General features: G+C 37.4%; 1 protein-coding gene across 4 annotated transcripts in view; it reads right to left on the reverse strand.

Annotated features, from left to right (window-relative positions):
• Positions 1 to 22266, reverse strand: part of LOC131066525 (uncharacterized) — a 79207-nt gene that overhangs the window by 6106 nt on the left and 50835 nt on the right. For 2 of the 4 annotated variants that reach the window (XM_058001300.2, XM_058001299.2), the window contains exons 9-10: positions 21070 to 21169; positions 14249 to 14361 (exon numbers count right to left, since the gene is read on the reverse strand). In XM_058001300.2, the coding sequence (XP_057857283.1) occupies positions 14249 to 14361; positions 21070 to 21169 (213 nt within the window). Of the gene's footprint in view, positions 1 to 9811; positions 9918 to 14248; positions 14362 to 21069; positions 21170 to 22266 lie in introns of all 4 variants that reach the window. The other 2 variants (XR_009111686.2, XM_058001301.2) reach the window with 2 other exon arrangements.

Raw genomic sequence — 22266 nt, forward strand, 5'->3', positions numbered from 1 at the left:
CAATGACTACTGAATGAAGAACCTCCTCAAAAGCCAAGATGATGATCAAGATCAAGAATCTGCATGAGTGCCCTCAATGACACTACTCGAACAATGATTAGATGCAAAACAAAAGCAAAACATCTGAAATTTGAAGATGCAGGTGGCAAATGAATCTGCACAAGTGACCCCAATGACACTACTCAACCATGCAAGAAGAAGTTGCTAGTCAAAAATACAGGTGCCAATAGTGAACTAATCAAACTTGAAACAAAACCAAGAAGCATTAGCACTAACAGTATAAAATCTCCCTCATAATATGACAAAGGAGAAAGAAGACAAGTCCACTGAAATTATGTGTCACAAACGAAAAGATGAAGGCAAGGCCCGTGAACAGAGGGTTACGTCAACTTCCATTCTTCATAAATCTGCTTGCAAATAATTTGACCTTCCTCCTAGCTCTCAGGCTCTGATACCATGTGAGATTTTGTCAAGATCTAGAGGCAATGGAAAGCACAAATAAGAGAGAACGAAATAGATGATAGTAATAAACTGTATTCTATCAAGATGCAAAATATGATCAACTGGATCATTACAAGATGTTCAATGAATGTCCGTACAAACAATGTAGATGAGCATGTTTATATAGGCAAGGCTGGGGATATGTGAGCACACAAACATGACATGTGGTTCAATAAGAAACAAGGGTAGGTAGGAGAAACAATAAAATATTCCACATGAGGTGGAATGTAACAACAAGATAAGATCAACACCATAAAAGGTGGAAATTCTCCTACACACACTATCCCAATGTGGCACAAACACCCAAGTGTCTCATACCCAAACTACTATTAAATGCATGTACCTAAGTAAACTTAAGTAAAGTGTAATAATATCCAAGATGAATAATTATTTACACCAACACATTCAAAGGGAGTCTGACAAACTATTAGAGGCAACCTTGGACAAGGAGGTCAAGAGGTTAGAGCTTCAGAGGGAGTCACATCATTGTAAGGTTTGTGTTAATGCATTCTTCTTTGTGAAGGAGAAGTTTGAGGTGCAAACCCTTGTTAACGCATTCTTCTTTGTGGGGGAGAAGTTTGAGGTGCAAGCCCTTGTTAATGCATTCTTCTTTGTGAGAGAAGTTTGAGGTGAAAGCCCTTGTTCCACCCTCTAGGAGTAGTCATGGTGGATCCACCCTCTGGGAGCAGCCATGGTGGATGTCATGTTGAGAGACTCCATGACTTAGCACTTGTGTTTATTCACCCTCTAGAAGTAGCCATGGTGAGCGTCATGATGAGATGACGACATCACGTTGAGTGACTCCATGATGGGCACCTGTGTTCATTTACATTTTCATTCATGGGAGTAGCCATGATGGACCCAACCTCTGGGAGAAGCCATGGTGGATGTCACTACGTGACTAAGATATCGAGAAGGATTCCTCCCTAGCTAAGAGGGAGTGTTGATGTTATTGTAGCTTCAGTCGGTATCCTTCTCGGGCCGACTTGAAGAAAATAAAATGAGTGTATATTAAATATACTCATAGAGTCGGCCATGATATATATTAAATATAAAATGTGATTAATATTTGTTTAAACAATGCGAGTCGACCCTCATGTAAGAGACGTATCTCCTCATCCAAGGCGGATATATATGAAGTGTTATCACATTTACTTGGCTATCAATCAATTAGGAAAAAATAAGCAGAGTGCTCGGGGTTGACGATAGCAGTATATCGTCTATGGTTGGGAAGGCAACTGATCTGAGTCATTGCATGTGGTTAAACGAGCACTTTCATCAACATAAAGTATCGATATGTAATATATTATGAGGATGATCATTGATAATTATGATATCAAATTAAATTTTAACAAAGTATTAATACATAATACTTTATGGAGCTAGTTATTGATAATCATGATACCAGATTGATTTAATAAATAAATTGATTAGTAGAGCACTCTTCCCATGCTTCAAAGTTCAAGTTTCAGCATTCAATGACAGGAAAGTCCCCTGTATACGACAACTCTCAAATTGAATTATTGAAATTTAATCTTAACAAATAGAGACCATCTTTAGCCAGAAGCCTAGAAAAAATAGAAAGATTGCGTATGCAGATGAAAATCTTTATTACAATCGTTTCACAAATCATTTCCTTTGTAAATGCTTATGCAGCAATGCAGTTTCCTAGACAAAATGATTGATAAGATGATAGACTAAGCAATATTGTCATAGGAGCGGCAATTGCAAGCCTACCATTCAATTGTACAATGGCAACCGATGTTATGGTCTTCCGCATGCAAGTAGCTAAGTAGTTCTACAAGCCCTCAAAGGATAACAAATTCTAATAATTTTCCTTAGACAGTCCCACAAAACTACTAGAAGCATCACGGTAGTTGTACAAGCAGAGAATCAATGTAGGACTTTGGTAGCTACAAATTGACATGAATGTTGGGATTAAGGTGTCTCAACGTTAGAGTCCTAACATGTTTGTTTAATTATTTTATTTTTCACCCACTTTGAAAGTCCCTAAATTTAGGGGACTATGTCATAGGTTGCTATGTTGGGACTACGACAATTTCTTTTATTTACTATGACAATTATTAGTTCAGTGGAAGAGTCATGGAGATTTATTATTAAGCAACTGGTAATTATGGTGGAGTTCACTTTTGAAAAGTGGTGTGAGGTAGGTGTTGCATATGGCAAGATGACCATTATGAGTGAGTCATGAGTTAGTGCATTGGAAAGTTGCTATGTGCAACAAGTCATGGAAATGGCAACTTGTTTATAACACCACATACCTCTTTGGCATTGGAGTTGGTTTTGGAAACCATGGGTGCTTTCCACTCATGTGTTGAGCTCTATAAATTTATGTCTTCTTAGTGTATTTTGGATGATAGTTTGGATATTATTATGTACCAGATTTTCTCCAGAGTTCTTTGTTGTTGTAATTACTCCTGAAGAGCATTGGCTTTGTGCATTGTATTTTAACTATTGGTTGTTACCGATAATACAATTGAGCTCTGGCTTTTGGAGTGTGGATTTTTTCCCAAAAGGGTTTTAGCACATAAATCTATTATGGTTTTATTTGTTTAAATCTGAATTTGTATGTGTTTATCTAATTTGTAAGAATTAAAGGGTTTGTAAAACAATTTTCCATTCACTCTCCTGTTAGATTTAGCATTTGGAAGCATTATTCCGCACTTTGCTTCCTTTCAATTGGTATCAGAGCTTGGCCATCTTTGTTATTGTTGTTGGATAGAAGGATTTTTAGTGTTGGTCTATTTTCAATGGGAGTTTTGCAAAGAAAGATTTGATAACCTTGCTGCATTTTTGAGACGGCAATCACATCGAGTAGAATAGAGATGGAGAAGTTTAATGGCCGCAATTTTGAGTTGTGGAAACTCAAAATGGAGGACATAATCGTAGACAGAGATCTATGGGCTGCAATTTCTTCACCAAAACCCCAAACTACAACACAAGATGTATGGGATACAATGGATCAGAACTCTAAGGGTGTGATGAGACACTGCCTAGCTGATTTTGTGCTCTTGAATGTACATGAAGAGAAGACTACAACTAAGCTTTGGAAGAAGCTTGGTGATATTTATCAGGGGAACTCCTTGGTAAATAATTTATTCCTAAGAAAGAAGTTGTATTCTCTAAGGATGGAGGAAGGAGGATCCATTGTAGATCACATGAATGCATTTAATATGTTGGTTGCCCAAATAGGTTCTATTGATATCAAGATAAATGAACAAGAGAAATGCATGCTTCTATTATGTTCTTTGCTAGACTCCTGGGATCACTTTGTGATGGCCATTGGAAGCACAACAACCACTTTCAAGATGGAGGATATGGTTGCTTCATTGTTAGTTGAAGAGATGTGAAGGAAATCTTCTAAGATGGATAAGGAAGCCCTAGTTGCTCGTGGTAGAACGATGCATTAAGGCAAGAGAGAGGACAAGCGTAAATCCAAGTCTCCAGGGAGATCTAAATCTCCTGGTAAAAATTCCTAGGCGAAATGTTGGAATTGCAGCAAATCTGGTCATTTTCGTAAAGTGTGAGAAGGAAAAAAAAAACGTAAAAAAAAAATCCGATTCTAACTCTAAAAAATCCTCTCAGGATAAAGTAGATGTTTTTGTTGTAGCCTTGGCAACACATGTATCGGAAGATGTATGGTTGATAGATTCAAGTGCCTCTTTCCACATGAACTCTCACAGAGGTTGATTTTCAAAGTACAAAGAGTTTGATGGTGGGAAGGTGTATCTAGGTGATGACTCTCACCTAAAGGTTGTTGGCCATGAAAGAGTCAAAATCGGAAACCCTGATGGCAGAGTGAAGGGGATTGATGGTGTCCTACATATTCTTGGTTTAGCACCAAACTTTCTTTCAGTCAGCAAGTTGACTGATGTGGGTGCGCAGGTTGTTTTCTCGAGTGGTGGATACAAGATGACAAGAGATTATATGGTTCTTGCTAAAGCTGTTCGGAATGGCACCTTGTATAAGTTGGATGCACGCATGGTTCAATGCAATAGTGCTTCTATGAAGTCCAAGAAAAGGGCTTTGGATTCTTCATCCTCACCATCAGATCAAGCAAAGAAGAATATTGTTGTTTCTACATCTAATGGTCGTTCTTTTTGGGTACCTAAGGGTGCAAATGCTTTGGAGATGAATCTCCCAGCGGATAAGACAATGCTATGACACCAAAGACTTGGCCATATTGGTGAGAAAGGTCTTAGAGACATGAAAAATAAGAGCCTTATTGAAGGCCTTGATGACTGTAATCTCGAGTTTGAATTTTGCAAACATTGTGTTTATGGTAAACAACACCATGTTACTTTTTATTCCAGCTCTCATAAGTGTTCTAGGGTTTTGGATTATATTCTTTCAAATGTGTTTGGTCCTATTAATGTTCCTTTGATATCTAGATCTATGTGTTTTGTTTGTTTAATAGATGACTATAGTAGGACATTGTGTCTTTCCTCATAAGTAAATCTAAAAATTTTAGTCAAATTAAAGAATTCAAATCCTTCATTGAAAACCAAACTGGTAGAAAAATTAAGTGTTTGAGAATTGATAATGGCGGTAAGTTTTGTTTGGCAATTTAATTCGACAAGTTCTATAAGGACCATGGGATTAAGATACACAAGACAACTTCATAAACCCCACAACAAAATGGAGTTGTGGAGGACGAACACAATGTTGATAGAGAGGGCTAGGAGTATGCTAAGTAGTGCTAGTCTTGAATAGAAGTTCTAGGCTGAAGTTGTAGCCATTGCATGTTATCTGATTAACACATCTCCTACTTCAATAGTAGTTGAAAAGACACCTATAGAGGCGTGGTCTGGCAAGAAGCCCTCATTAAGACATGTTGGAGTCTTTGGTTGTGAGGCATATGCACGTGTCAAGTGAGAAAAGATCAAAATTAGAGAACAAGGCAGTTAAGTATATCTTTATCGACTATGGTGTTGGTGTCAAAGGTTACAAGCTTTGGGATCTAATTGCAAAGAAGGTGCTCTATAGTAGAAGTGTGATCTCTTGTGAGTTGAAACCTCCCATTGTTAATTTGCAACCTAAGAAGGGAGAGAAACAAAAAAATGAGGTAGTTCAGGTAGCACCTACTCTGATGAAAAATGACTACGCACTCCTATTGGACCTGATGATGAGGAGACCTCAAGCAACTCTAAAAGTTTTGAAGAAGAGCAAGAACCTCAACCTCAACAATTGAGGAGGTCTACTTGTAATAGGCGGCAACCTGACAAATTTAGTAATTCACCAAAAAGGTTTGGTTATTCATTGTTGGATTCCAATTGCATATTTGCTTTGATTACTAAGAATGATGAGCATAAGACTATCAAAAAGGCTATTGGTATGCATGATGCAGATTCTTGGACAGAAGTCAAGAATGGAGAGATGGTTGCATTAAAGAAGAATTCTATATTGGATCTGGTACCTTTGCCTAAAGGACAGAGACTTGTTGGATGTAAATGGGTGTTCAAGAAGAAACTAGGTCCAGATGGCAGCGTTGAGAAGCATAAATCACGATTGGTAGCAAAGGGGTATTCTTGGGTGATGGGAATTGATTATGGTGAAATATTCTCCTAGAGCTAAGTTGACATCCATTTGATTCCTATTATCATTCGCAACAGCTTATGACTTGGAAGTCAAGTAGATGGATGTGAATACAACATTCCTTCATAGTGATTTTGAGGAAGAAATTTATATGACACAACTAGAGAATTTCGTTGAAATAGGTAAAGAGAACCTTGTTTGTAAGCTGAAGAAATCTGTATATGGTTTGAAACAGTCTCCTAGAATGTGTTATCAAAAGTTTGACACCTATGTGTTGTCTTTGGGATTTCTGAGATCTAAATCTAACCATTGTGTATTATAAATCTGAAAAATGGTCACATTCTTATCATAGTCTTGTGTAGATTATATGTTGTTTAATGGGAATGGTAAAAGAATGATTTCAAATTTGAAATCTCGGTTAGCAGCACAGTTTGAGATGAAAGATCTAGGTGTAGTGAGATATAATATTGGGATTGAGATCATCAAAGATAGAGCTAGCAAAAATCTTTGGATGAGCCAAAGTATGTTAACTCTATGTTTGAGAAATTCAGCATGACAACTTACAGACAGTTAGTCATTCCAATGGTACAAGGGACAAAGCTTTCTTTGGAGGATTTCCAAAATCTCATATTGAGATGGAGAACATGACTAGAGTACCTTATGTGAGTGTTGTTGGCAGCTTCATGTATGATATGGTTTGTACTAAGCCAAACATTGCCCAAGCAGTGCGAGTCCTTAATCAATTTATGGCTAATCCTGGTAGGGTGCATTGGGATGCGGTTAAGAGAGTATTTAGGTATTTGAAGGGTACTTTTGAGTATTCTTTGTGTTTTCATGGTTATCCAGCTAGATCTCAACAACCAATTTGCATTCATGAATATGTGGATTCCAATTGGGCAAGTTACATTGATAGTAGAAGATCCATCAATGTATATGTTTTCACGATGTTTGGTGGTGCTATTAGATGGATGAGTAAGCGGCAAGCTGTAGTCGCTTTGTCCACTACGGAAGCAGAGTACATGGCAGCAACTCATGCTTGTAAGGAAGCCATTTGGCTTAAAATATTTTGTTCTTATATTAGTTTTGATAAAAGATAGATTACTATCTATTGTGATGTAATGTCCCCAAATGGGAATTTCCTTAATTTAATCCTAAGACAATAAATCCAACTTAACGTGAGAATTGTAATATAAGATTTACCCAAACTGATGCCATTTTATTATGATATTTAACTTAAAATTTTAAGAATAGTTTGGAAAATAGAACTTATCTTCCCAATTAATGCTATCATTTCTTTTCTTCTATATTTGCCAAATGTCTTTCCTTTATAACTACAAAATTTCCTCCTTTAACTCAGCATCAATACTACATAATTCTCCTTCTATATTTGCATATATCTTCTGTAATGTTCCCCTATGGTATCTTGATGTAAAGCAATATCTGATATATCAATATAAACTTGAAATGTGCCCGTTGTTATTCTTGCAGTGCCTAGTCTTGTCCCATATACGATACTGATTCCAAATATCCCATAGAAGGATATGATGGTCTAACGTTCCTTATATGTCTTTATGCAAAGTATATAATGATATCACTTATAGTGATATGTTTGTCCTGTGATTGCAATAATGATTAATGATGTTGTCTCTGATATCGTCAATCTGCATTTGCCACTGTGTCATTGTCTTTGATATTTCACTATATACAAACCATCATATTATTGGCACGGGGTCAATTGCTCCATTTCGGTGATCCAATAAAGATCCAAATAAGAAAGTAGAACTCCCCACTCTTTCTGATAGAATGAGTTTGATCTTCGTTATGTATGATGGGCAATGGTTGTCTCCTAATAGTTGCGTCTATTCATAATTGTGTCTTTTCATTCATGTCTTTTCATAGCAATCAGTTTGCTTATCATAATCACCACTTAACATTAATTATTCTAAATCCTTGCCTTATTTATGATTAATCATTCAATTAGTCAACTTCTAAATATCGATTTGTTTTAGTTTATAGACATGTTTGATCTTCTTGTGCCTCAGTGATATAAGGATTTATTATTGATTCGATATGCTGATTGGGAATCATGTTATGCCTATTCTAATGATCATAGTTATCTCTGACTTGCTGTAATGTCAAGACAAATCGGATGTTCACTATTGTTCAACAAGGTGCATTAACTCCTTCAATGGATGGTTTAGTCTAATCATGAATCATCGAATCCTCTTTGTATCACCCATTTGAACTGATGAGAATATTATTGCATTCGTCCTTCAGTGACGTGGTAAAGATTTTTTTCCTATGAATCGGACCAGAAGGAAACCACGATTGTTCATTTGTCATTGTTCAGATATTATCTCCAATCATCTTTTCCCTTGTTTCACCTAATGACTATCACCAATAATAATATTTGCCTCAAGCAATAGTCTCGAATCGTTCTTACTTAATAGGCTCTTATTCTTTGTGGACTTATTAAGAATGACTATCCGAATTTCTGACTCCCTCTCCCGTTGAGTTCCTTAGATAATATTACCACCATTATAGCGTTCATCATGTATAACATTTTGATGAATCAACTGGCCACTTCAATCCTTCAGTTCAATTCCCCATTTGTCGACAATTGAATCACTTCCTTGATAGTCTAATAAAACTCGTCTGATCTTTGTACTGACTTGATTATTGACGATCAAAACTAATAATTGATTGGTCACCAATATTATAGTCTCGGGTCTAATCAATGCTAATGGTACTATGTCTGACTTCTTATTATAATGATAGTCTTTATGTTCTTCCCTTTCATTGATTGTATATTGTTTGTGTGTAGACCATATAAACTTGGATGCTTGCAAGTCTTCATACCTTATAACTTTGGTCTTAGATTATCCACTATTCCATATTCATATCATTTATAAAGATAATACAAGGAGCTTTCTTAATATTAACAATACTGGACCGGGTCTTGTTTGCGGACATCACATGTGATAGCCAGAGTGCTATTTGTTTAGCCAAGAATCATACTTTTCATGCCAAAACAAAGCATATTGATGTACAGTTTCACTTTGTTCATGATGTGGTGGAAGATGGAAAGATAAAGATGGAAAAAGTTGATACTTTGGCGAATGTTGCAAATGCACTAACTAAGCCAGTAAGCACTAAGAAGTTCAAATGGTGTGTCATGAATGAAAATTTTCAAAAGTGATGAATGAATGTTTGCATTGTGTTATGTGGTACATTATAAATTTAATATTATTAATGTTGTCAATCAATTATTCATTAAATCAAGAAGTACTATATAATTTTTGAGGTCAACATTAGAGACCATGAAATTAAGTGAAAACAAATGCAATATCATCTCAGTTCATAAAATTAAATATGTAAAGTTTCCAAGCAATGTGTGTGATTTGTTGGAGTTGCAATTTCACAACAAATGTCCATGTCTAATCTTTAATCACATGTCAAGCTAAGGGTAATCAGATGTCAATTTGAGGGTGAAGGAATAAGTGAATAGAAAATCAAGAAGGAGAGGAGATAGTGATGGAAGGGGGAATGAGTTGATACTTTATGTCTAGGGGAAGCCTAAACTAGATATAAGGAACTACTATACTACTTAATGCTTGGATTACCCTAACCTTTTCTAAGGATATGCCAAATATCCTTCAAGATGATGAGTGCATGTGTGATGACCTATGGCACAATAATTAGACAAAATGTGGTATAGAAGGAGATGTGGTAAAAAGTAGGTTCCATGACTCACCAACTCCATGGCTTCAATATCATATGGCATCAATCTTGTGTAGTGCTTGTTGAGAGATGGTTTCTCCATCATATCAAGTAATAATCTTTGTTTAGAACCCAAATTCCTGGTACAAACCAAGTTCACTCCATGAAGAATATGATTTACAGCTGTTGAGAAAGTCTAAAATAATTGACCCATTATTGTGCATATTGATATTTTCTAATGACCCTTATCCAAAAAATTAATATAAAACAGTCAGATCTAAATGCCCACAACAATTAATCATAAAAAATACTCATGTCTATAATATCTACATCACATATAATGTATTTGCATGTAATTACATGTTGAAATTGAATATTTCATTCAAATGCAGTTTTTCGGTATATGAATACATTGATTTACTTCTACAGCAATTACAAATATATCATGAAAATACTCAAATAATGAAATCTTATTAATTGTTGAATGTCACTGAATTGAAGTGCAATTGCAACCTCTGTATGTAGATGCTCTTGTGAATCCAAAGGGGTTTCACCCTCTAAACTTCAAGAAACTAAAGGTTTTTGTCCATTGATCTCCAAAACCTAAGGGTTTTCATCCTCAAATCCAATAGTTGAACGCAATTGCTTGAACTGGGGTTATGGTTTGATGAAAACATCGATAGATGATCCAAATTGATGAAGATGCTCCTCAATAATAGAGGTTGAAGGCCTAGCATGGACCCACAAGTGTTCAGATCGCTTTCAAAGATTTCCTTGCAATTTACATTCAAATTTGTGCCCATTAATGCCATGCCTAGTCAATCTCAATCAGTGCAATTGTTTGTTTGAGTGTTGAGGGTCTAGAAAAAGGCATGCTAGAAGGTAAGCTGTAAGGAATCACATACCAGAAGGATGGAAATGTAAGTGAGACCAAGAAATCGAGAGTCGGAATGCCACTCTAAAATATCTCCATTTTGTATGGCATCATATCGTTGTCCAAATGTTCAAGTCAAGTGTGCAGAAAATGGGATGCAAGGATGCCAAGGTGCGAAGGTGGGCAAGGGTTTGGAGATCCAGATAAGCAAAGTAACAAAATTGGGAAGATCAAACTTCGGAAATACCTACTGCTAGAGGCAATGGGGCTTAGGAGTTGACAAGGAGCATGGTTTTGACATTTCCAATAGCCATAGGGAATGAAAGGGAGGCATGACAGTATGAGAAAGTTTGAAATCCCTCCCAAGGCTGGAAAGTGACTCAAACACCCTCATACTTAGGATTAGGGACATAACATATTCCCCTCTGATATCATGTTGCAATGTGATATCATATATAGCATCATCAAGAGGATTTGGCATCTCTATAATTACCTATACTATGAAGTATACATGATAGGATAGAGTAGTTTATAATAGATTATTACTTGATCTATCTCATTAGGATAGGTTCTGCATAATATACACATTAGTTAGAGGTGTTGCAAGCCCATGGTTATAAGTTTCTCTCTCTTTGTAGCATGCACTCCCCCTTCATAAGCACAACTTTTAAGGTTTAGTTTTTGTTTATGATCAAATACAGAACACAATTGAAGTGGTCATAATGGTAGTAACATAAATTAAATTCTAGTATAATTATGTATCTAATCACATCGCAACAATATTAAATGGTGGCTAATAGGCTATAAATCCCCTCAAATCTTCTATCATACCAAGAATTTGTTTAAATGAATATATTTCTCAAAAATAATGTGAGAACACACAAATCTTATCGGTCACCCGCTACTCTAGAGTTATGAAAAAAATAATATAGGAAATAGTGTATAGTATATACTAAAGGATTCCATTATCCATTGAAAGAATATTTGTAATGTCCCTTTTTCAAAATTTTCTAGTGTTCCACAAGGATGAGTCCCCCTGAAAAATGCACAAGTTTTTGAGATGGGGATGTCCCCAAGATCTAGGCCGCCACCAAGTTTCCTTCGGCGTCTCTGAGACGTTTCCTCACCACGGGGGCATTTCTCAAAAGTTTCTTGTGTTAGAAAGATCAAAGGGGGACGCTATGACATCCTTGAGACTCCAAGACGTCCCTCAACCGTGGAGGGTACTTGCACATTGACTTGCAAATTTTTAAGACTTTGGTATTGTTGAGACTATCTCAGGCTATTTGGCATTGTTTGGGAGTGAATATGGTTGCATAGAGTGAGTTTTAGGAGGATTTAAGGCAATGTTCCACAGAGCTTCCTAACATGAAGACAAGGGGATGCATCTCAAGGACAAGGGTAGTTGGGGTCTAAGTTTGGGAACAGTGGAGGGATGGTAGTGGGGGGCGAGGGAGGGGGCAAGGGAGAGGTGCTGAAATACATAATACATTAGTACGTGAAAAATTAGTTTTTACACATCGCAATGATTGCATTGAACTAGTAGTAGTTTTTAAATTTTAATGGTGACAATCAAAATAGTAAAATTAAAATATAGACATTGGAACGAGAATTTTCAAGATTTATGATTTCATAATCATGATTCATAATTACGATCAAGTTATCAACAATGTTCGATGTTCAAAGTTCAAAATTCAAAAACAAAGTAGTAAATACTAGATACTAGATAGAAATATGTAATACTAATGAGTGATGACTCATGATTCATGAGTCAATGGCTAATGGTCTAGACTCTAGAGTCTAATCATCCCCAAGCTCCTTGCCAATCTCCTCATCACTCGAACTACTACACCCCACACGTTTCCTTTATAACTTTTAGGAAAGTCCTTGGGGGTTGGGGTCAAGTTAGGGTTAGGGTTAGGCAAGTAGAATTCACTTTTTGTTTTTGTTTTTTATAGAAACCCAACTTTTGCCTAGCACCACGGGAAACTTGGGCGCATTCCCTATCCTCCTGAGGGACATCCCAACGTCCCTTTCCTGTGTCCAAGGAAATATCTCTCCCAGGCAGGAAACATCTCGAAAATGTGACCAAGTACATGGCGGAGGTGGAGGGTGGGCAGAGGGACGTTCCCTGGGCATCCTCACATCTTGAGGACATCCCTATCTCGAAAACGCCAATATTTACCAGGAGGAAACATCCTCGTGGAACGTTACTTTAAGGGGTTGTTTGGACATACAATGGTGATGTTTCAGACTTGCAACATATTTTCCAATTGTATTGGACCTACATTGTCATATACAATAATTTAAATCAAAATGTGTGTTCCCTACTGTTGACGTGTATTTTGTACACCATCATACACAGAATAAAATACCTAAAGGCATCTTATCCTCTCTTGAGAAAATAGTCTCTAACTGCTGAAGATTCGCGTAAAGGATCAGTTAGGTAGACTCCAAGGTTCTTTGATGTAGGGTCTCTACGTGTGGACAAGCTCCAGTGGTATGATGTGATTTGCTGGGATCACAAGGGGACTTACATGTGATGATTGAACTTTCGATCTGCTTTGCTGGACACAGGCTCTTACTAACTTAGACTTAAAAAAAAATGAAAAAGGATAAGGGCGAAGAGAGGATCTAATCCTAATACTAAGAATGTAGGAGCAATGACTTGATTTTTGATGAAACTCTAACTAGATCTTGTTTTGACATCAATGGAACATCTACACAAGACTAGTGCGATCTTCTAAGGGAGCTTTATGATGTTCAAATCATCACCGCAGGCATAGATACCATCCAAGTTGATGCATATCAATGAAGAGGCAACAAATTGAAATTGAGCTTAAGCTGAACGATTCCAGTTGACTACACAAGGCAGGTCTGCAATCAACAAACTGCTAGTAGTATGGATATACGAATTCCACCATTAATCAATCGCATTTCCTCCATTCATCTAATCATCTACCATCTAAAATTGAAGACTCCACAAGAAACCATGCAAATTGCAAGAAAACGACATATTTCACCATTACTTCAATGAAAATGGAATTTGTTTACAATCAATGGCAACAATTTCTTGCCTTGTCCTCCTATTCTACTCTAATTGCTTCCAACTATTCTCTAACTATTCTAACTATTTACAAACTGTCTCTAACAATTGCTAATTAGCCTTTTACAAATGAAATGCCTGGGCTTATATAGTGCCCACAATACAATTTGATGGCTTAGATCAATTCAAGATCAATGGCCAAGATTCAACAATGAAAACCCTAATTAGGGTTTGTTACAACCATTACATAACATTTAATGCTTGACCAATGACAAAATTGTATTGCTTGGACACATGTCCCCTCTAGAAAAATCGACCAATGGATAGCCGGGGTAGGTACATCGGAGTTTGTGCCACCTTCCATGAGTTAAGTACATTGACTCTGGACATGCTGAGGTGGACCACACTGACTGGAGGAGTGATGACTGGGATGCCACCTCATCTGACACTTGTAGCTTGCTAGATATTCAATTTGATGTCGTTGAGAGGCTATCTTTAATTAACTCTTGTTCTAACTCCTTTTGTCCTTGATGTGCAAGATGATGATGTACCTCGCCTTGGAACGCTGGATTGAAAGAAGTCGCCCCTGTCCTGGCTTGATCGTCCCGGCGAAGACTGTCCTTGATCCGGCTTGATTTTCCTTGATGAGATCTCCATTTGATGCCTACACAACATTTCAAAATTAGTAACATGATTTTGCAATACATAACATAAATTAGAGAGCAAATTTTAGGAAACTTAATGATAAGTCCTTTATTAATCATTTCCTAAAAACGACTGAGCTAAGGGAAAACAAATTTTTCAAAATTCAAAATTAAGGCAATGATGATCAAAATTCGAAATTAAAACAAGAGATCTTGCCATACCTCTCTAGAGAACTAACTCTAGAATGCAAAATGAATGAAATTGCCTAGGTAAAATTGATATTAGATGTGTTCAACGTGATCTCCTTTTTCAAAATAGCAATTTCGCCACCTTTGATATGTCCTTGACGTGATCTCCTCTAAATGATCTATCTTTTATCAATTTGCTCAAGTGAAAACTAAGTTCGCTCCCCTTAGATGATCTTGGCGCCTTCCTTTGCTTGAAATGACTCTAACACACAACTTGCACTTCTCCTTCCAAGATCGCATGTAAGATGGTGGAATGATAATGTGAAAATAATGATTTTCACTTCTCCTTTATAAGCGCTCTCACCACAATTACCATATAGGCCGACTTTGGAAAAATTAATCAATTAAAACGATTTTTACATCAATAACAAGGCCGACCTCATAACCTTAGCGCTCCTTTTGTTTTTTTTTTTAATTTAATAATCAATTATTAAATGCCATCGTTTTTAATTAATAAACTTCGATTTTTTTACAAGGCAAAAAATAATTAATTAATACCAAGCACAATATTTAAATGCCATTTTTAATTAAAATATCGATTTTGCTAGCATTTAAATAAATTCAAAAATGTTTATTTGAGTGCCAAAATATTTTGAAAATGAAGTATACGTACCTCATCGCCCTGGTCCCTTCCTGAGGGACAGGAGCGATCCATCATGTTGGTCTTGATTTTTGCATTTTTGACGTTCAAATCATCGTTTTTGTCGGGTCCTTCGAGCTTGATTGTCTTGCTTGTGTGAACAAATGCCTTTATAACCATCATCGCCCTGGTCCCTTGGAGAGGGACAGGAGCGATCTTCATGTTTTCACGTTGATCTTGTATCTTCGAACTCCAATTTTCATCATAAGGCAAATAATAACATCGCTTGTTCATTCCATGCTCGTCCCACTTGCTTTTCACAAGACAATTTGATGTTTAAAGGATCATCGCCCTTGTCCCTTGGAGAGGGACAGGAGCGATCCATGTCTTTTCTCCATTTTAAGCTCAAATTGGTAACATTTAACGTCCATTTCCCTTTGCATCACCTTCCAAATGATGTCTAAAACCATGTGCGACTTTATCTTAACGTGATCTTCAAAGGATATCATGTGTTTTGGCAAATATCGCCCTGGTCCTTGTCCAAAGGACAGGAGCGATATGAGTTCCTTGCACAAATTGGTAACACTTTGACATTCAAAACTCTTGCATATCATCTTCAAAAGACACCTTATACCTTGTGTGATCTCGAAAAACCTTGACTTGGCATGAGTTTGAAGGAAAATGAAGGATCCCATACAAATCGCCCTGGTCCCTTGGAGAGGGACAGGAGCGATATAGCTTCCTTGTTCAATTTGATGATTGTTTAACGTTTGAAGCCTTTGAATATCATCTTTTAATCATGTCTTGGACCCTTTACGACCTTTGCAAAACCTTGACTTAACGTGATTTTTGCATGAATTGGCAAATATGGTGTATATCGCTCTGGTCCCTTCCTGAGGGACAGGAGCGAAGTTCATCATTATGTGCTTGTTCTTGTTTTTACCAACTTGCAATCATCTTCATTACGTGAAATGATGTCCTTTCGACCCTCTTGGTTGCTCGAAACTTGTTTGCGTTTTGAAATTTACGCCATTATAGAGATATCGCTCTGGTCCCTTCCTGAGGGACAGGAGCGATCTGGGTCTTAGAGTGTAAATCTCTTCATTGTGATGACCTTTAAGTGCTTGTGCTCGATGAAGATGTCTTGAAATGTCCTTGCCACCCTCGTTCCTTGTCTTAGAAGGTCTTGAACTTGGAGGAACGGCCTTGAACCACTGTATCGCCCTGGTCCCTTGGAGAGGGACAGGAGCGATCCTACTCTTGTGGGCTTCATTTTACTTTATCACCTTCAAAATTTATCTTCAATGGTCTCGCCATACTTCATTTCATTCATTCATGCCTTGAGATCGGTTGTAACTTGGCAAGAAAATCATCTATAACAAAAATCGCTCTGGTCCCTTCCTGAGGGACAGGAGCGAACTTAAGCATTTTGGGCCTTTGATGGCATTTGGTAATCTTCAATTTATCTTCAACGGGTTCAACTCACCTCCTTTCTTGCCTTCAAACATAAAATTTGCTTGATCTTTGCCCAGAACGTACCTTATGAAGAATTTCGCTCTGGTCCTTCAGTGAGGGACAGGAGCGAATTTGACCCTCTAGGCAAAAACTTCATCATTTCATTGTTTTTGATCAAGTCTGGATGCTCTATCATGCTCATTTCGTCCTTCACCATGCCTTTGATGTCTCGAATCGTCCAAACAAGGTCAGGAATGGCTCAACTAAGCATTTTCGCTCTGGACCCTTGGTGAGGGACACGAGCGATTCGCCTTGGTCCCTTGGAGAGGGACAGGAGCGCTTTTCGCTCTGGACCCTTGGAGAAGGACACGAGCGAAATTTGACTTTTCGCACTCTCTATCAAGATAATTTTTATGGAATATAACATTTAAGTATAAGAGCTTATACTTTAAGTTATATTCCATATATACTTTCAGGATGTTTGAGAGTGGTTTCAGACCTCCAGGAGTTATATTGCAAAATCTAGTTTTTGGAGGTTTTTCAGTTTCCAAACTTAGTCAAATTTCAGGATCAGGACATTCCAGACTTAGCCAAATTTCAGGATCAGGACCTTACTCAAGCCGGACTTGCTATCCTATGTGATCCCCTGGGCGACGTTCAAAATGCAAAGGCCAACTAACAAAACCCTAAAAAAACCTAGAAAACAAACCCTAAAAAGCAAAAAACACAGGTCCCCATTTGCAATGGGGCGATGTGTGAAAACGTCACAACACCTACCTACAGTGATCATTTCAGTTGTCTTTTCAAGGTATTTTCCTTTATTGTTTTCTATTGGGTGCTAGTTTCATGCAATTTGGGCAATCTAGAAAGTATATTTTCAATGTGCTGCCTTGTACCAACATTTGTATCAGCTTGTAATCATTATCAATACTTAAATAGCGTAGATAGCATTGTTTCAGTTTGCACAGTTCTTATGCTTGTTTAAAAAAAAAGATCATCTAGGGTGGTCATTACACACATGAAGATTAGTTTCATGACGACAAAATTGAAATAGATTTATGCTATCATTTCCATACCTTGAGCTGAAATGATAGGGGCAATTAGAGATTTTACTGTCTTTGGGGTTGCATCCTTTTAAAATACTACAACACAATTTTTCTACTTATAAATTAGTGTTCAAAGTTCAATGCAATCATTGCAATGTGTTTACTCATTCCTTATACAGTTATACATATTTTTATAACTAACTTTTCAAGTACTATATGTAATTCAGCACCACTCCCTTGCTGCCCCTCTCCCCCTCCCACCACCATCCCCCCACTATCCCCCCGTCGTCCCCAAGCTTAGGCCCCCCATACTCCTATCCCCAAAACCCATCCCCTTGTCACCGTGTCAAGAAACTCGGTGGAACATAGAAATTTTCCAAAAATAGTAAGCCAACAGTTCTAAAATAGCAAATCAAGATCACATGACAATTTGGGAAATGATATTAATTTAATGCTTATTTGTTGTTGAAAATTACATTTTCTCACTACAAACAATATTAAATAAATAACTTCTTTTCGGCATGGATTTTTAGAAGCATCTTGTTGGCTTTGGCAAGTTGGCTAGTAGAGGGTTGGTTTTTGGAAAGTTTCCTTGGCATCTTTTTGGCATCTTTGGCATCTTTGGCATCTAGTGGCTTTGTACAATTTCTTATGGGAGTGACCATAAAATTATCAGGTCCATTTCATGCAAGTTTCCTCCATGTCAAGTAGTGGGATTTGGGTGCCCAATTTGAGTTTTGAAAGTGGTTTCATATATATGTATGGTTTTGGCTCCAAGTTTCATCATTCTTGTTGCAGATTTTATCAAATCTTTTGGTTGTTTAGATTCAGTGGTTGATAAACCAATGGCGAAGGATACTATAGAATGGGAGTTCGAAAGTTTCCTGGTGATCTAAGGATGGGAGTCAGAGGATTACCAAGTGTTCTAAGGATAGGAGTCAAGGAATACCATAGAAAACCTCAATCAGAGATTATCACTGTGCTGATTAGTTTAGGATTTCTTCAGTTTGCAATTGTTTGGAGTGTGATTTTTGGATTCTAAGTACTTTGATGTTTGCAGAACTTCATGACAGCCTTGAGGCCATGGGATTGTTGTTATGTAATGTATTTTCATGATATATTGCATTAATTAAGTTGGTTTGAAGTTTGGTGAGTTCTTCCTGAAATTTTGTGAGCTTGCAGTACATTTCAGGGTTCATATTTGCTCTGTTTTGGGTTAATTTGTAGCATAAGTATCTTGCTGTTTATATCAGATTTATGACAGCAAATATGATCAGTTTCATGCTGGAAATCAGTTTAAAACAATAAATTTCATTTGCATGAAGTTTCAGTTTCCTTTTGGTGAAGTTTGGTTGAAACCTTTGCTTACCCGATTGGCAAATTGTTGATTTTAATTGAGAAGTTCCTGATAGTTTTCAAGGGTTTTAAAACGAGAAATTAATTACTCAATGGATTTCCTTTGCTGCAAATTGATTAATGTACTCAATTAATTTATCTGGGACCTTACAAAATAGATAGAACTATATTAACAATGACAAGCCTTAATTAATTAATCCGAGACATTACAAAATAGATTGCTTCTTTAGCGACTCACGTTGCGTATAATGAGATCTGGTTTTTCGTGCTTGAGTATAAGCCCTCAGCCAGAGTGGTTATCTATTAATTTCAGCGAATTCCAAACGCTGAAAATTAATACCTTATATCACGGAATACCAATTTGGGAGAAAGGTCTTCAGTAGTTCGTGATATCTCCCCCATATGAAGTTGGAAATGAACACACGTGCCACCATTTTGTTGTTGAGCCTGTTGTGAAGAAAGCTTAAGTCACCCACTTCAAGGAGATGTTCTCTGTATATAAACTGCTTTTCTTAATTAATCAATCTCCTGCGTGTGTCCCAGTGAGATTCTAATAGCATGTGAAGGTGATTCCAGTGTCTGTTGATGAAGAAATGAATAGCCATTGAGACCGCCAAGATTTTGAAGGAGAGAGTGAAATTGGGCATTTATGATCTATGCAGAGTTGGCGACAGCTGAGATGATCGAGTCATCATGTGAGAAGAAGTTTTTGTACAAGAAGATACTCCTACAAGGAGTCTTGCAAGGATGCAGCTCTACCCAAGAATCCTTCCAGTACCGGGACATGAGTCACATAGTCTAAAGGAAGAAAGCACTTGATGCTCGCACCCATGAGACTGAGGTGGTGGCACATAACTGAAGACATCTCTCGAAGAGGAAGAACCTATTCAGTTTGTCATTGTGATCAGTTTCTTCATAGAGGAGGAATTAACATTCAAAGGGAGTCTGACAAACTATTAGAGGCAACCTTGGACAAGGAGGTCAGGAGGTTGGAGCCTCACAGGGAGTCACATCATTATGAAGGTTTGTGTAAATGCATTCTTCTCTGTGAGGGAGAAGTTTGAGGTGCAAGCCGTTGTTAATGCATTCTTCTTTGTGAGAGAAGTTTGAGGTGAAAGCCCTTGTTCCACCCTCTAGGAATAGTCATGGTGGATCCACCCTCTGGGAGTAGCCATGGTGGATGTCATGGTGAGAGACTCCATGACTTAGCACTTGTGTTTATTCACCCTCTGGAAGTAGCCATGGTGAACGTCATGATGAGATGACGACATCACGTTGAGTGACTCCGTGATAGGCACCTGTGTTCATTTACATTTCCATTCATGGGAGTAGCCATGATAGACCCACCCTATGGGAGTAGCCATGGTGGATGTCACTACGTGACTAAGATATCGAGAAGGATTCCTCCCTAGCTAAGAGGGAGTGTTGATGTTATTGTAGCTTCGGTCGGTATCCTTCTCAGGTCGACTTGAAGAAAATAAAATGAATATATATTAAATATGCTCATAGAGCCAACCATGATATATATTAAATATAAAATGTGATCAATTGGGGAAAAATAAGCAGAGTGCTCGGGGGTGACGATAGCAGTATATCGTCTATGGTTGGGAAGGCAACTGATCTGAGTCATTGCCTGTGGTTAAACGAGCACTTTCATCAACATAAAGTATCAATATGTAATATATTATGAGGATGATCATTGATAATTATGATATCAAATTAAATTTCATCAAAGTATTAATACATAATACTTTATGGAGCTAGTTATTGATAATCATGATACCAGATTGATTTCATAAATAAACTGATTAGAAGAGCACTTTTGCCATGCTTCAATGTTCAAGTTTCAGCATTCAATGATAGGAAAGTCCCTTATATACTGTTGTCAGGTGCCTTTGGGAACCCAAAAATATGTTCAAGTCATTTCTTAAATTAGATCATGATAAGTTCAAAACATTGTATAAAAAGTTTGAATGTTACATAAATGCTGTTTATACCAATTAAAGTGGTAGAGGATATTGAGATCGAAACTGCAACCATACCTTTACCCTTCCTTTTCCTTTGATTGAAATTATGTCTCCTGTCTTGAGTGTTGTTCCATTCTTGCTAATCTCGTTCCAGTTAACTCGAACATCCCCACCACTGCAACCAGCAAAAAAGAATTTTGTGTAATTCTTAAAAAAGAAAAAAGGAAAAAGAAAACAAGTTCATTATAACCATACTTGCTGGTAATTTAACATTGTTTCCATAATAGCTCCTTCATTTAGCTGTGTAAATGTCACTTTTTCTTCCTTTGATCTAGGAGACCTATGTCCACCCAGTGACTAATCTAAATTAGAGGTACTGGACCTTGTGCCACATCTTTTTCTAGACTTCCACTAGAAGGCAATCAAAACCTGGAGACTAAGTTATTCTTTATGCATTTCATAGCGCCCCTCCAGCAGTAAATCCTGGACCTATGTATCCTCTGAGAGTCGTCCACTTTTGGGGGCACTACATTTTACATGGTCCATTGATTTCACCACCCCTTCACGCACCCTGTTCCTCACCCCCACCCCCTGCTTATGTGGTTAAAGCCAACTGAGGGTGGTCTTTGCAAAGTGCCATATCAAACCTGTACTTAAAAGAGCCATTTTTCAACGCTTTTTAAAGAAATCTTGCTAAAACCGTTTTTGGGAAGATTAAGTTGATTTCCGAAGAGAACAGTCTTCTGATAGCTCGGGAAATTACTGATTAGAATTGTGACTCTAGCCAAAAGGCTCTTTTATATGGAAACTGACTTTGATAAGGCCCATAATGCGATAAAGTAGCACTTAATCTTGAACATATTGGATTGGCTGGGTTTTGGATCCCTTTTACCCAAGGTTGTGAACACTCTTAAATTGTATGATTCTGCAAGAGACAGCACGAATTGAGTTTCTTTAGATACCATTTATCTACAGAAGTTTATCTGAGAGATTTATCCTATCACTCTGTATCTTTATGCTATAGCCATGAAGGCTCCTGGCTCCCTATTGCAGGGTGCTAAACAATGGGGTCAAATTAGACAAATCTCTTTTCCTGATGGTAGCCAACTCTGTAATGTACATTTTTCTGATGATTCAGCCTTAGTCTCAACCCTTTCTCAAAATTGGTTTCAGGCACAATGTTTTGCTCGGATATTTTTGCTAAACCTGAGGGAAGAGTTAAAACACAAAGTTCTTTTCATTGGACAAGATGAGCTTCAAACTTGGCTTACC

The sequence above is a fragment of the Cryptomeria japonica genome, chromosome 3 (assembly GCF_030272615.1).
Source record: "Cryptomeria japonica chromosome 3, Sugi_1.0, whole genome shotgun sequence".
Taxonomy (NCBI): domain Eukaryota; kingdom Viridiplantae; phylum Streptophyta; class Pinopsida; order Cupressales; family Cupressaceae; genus Cryptomeria; species Cryptomeria japonica.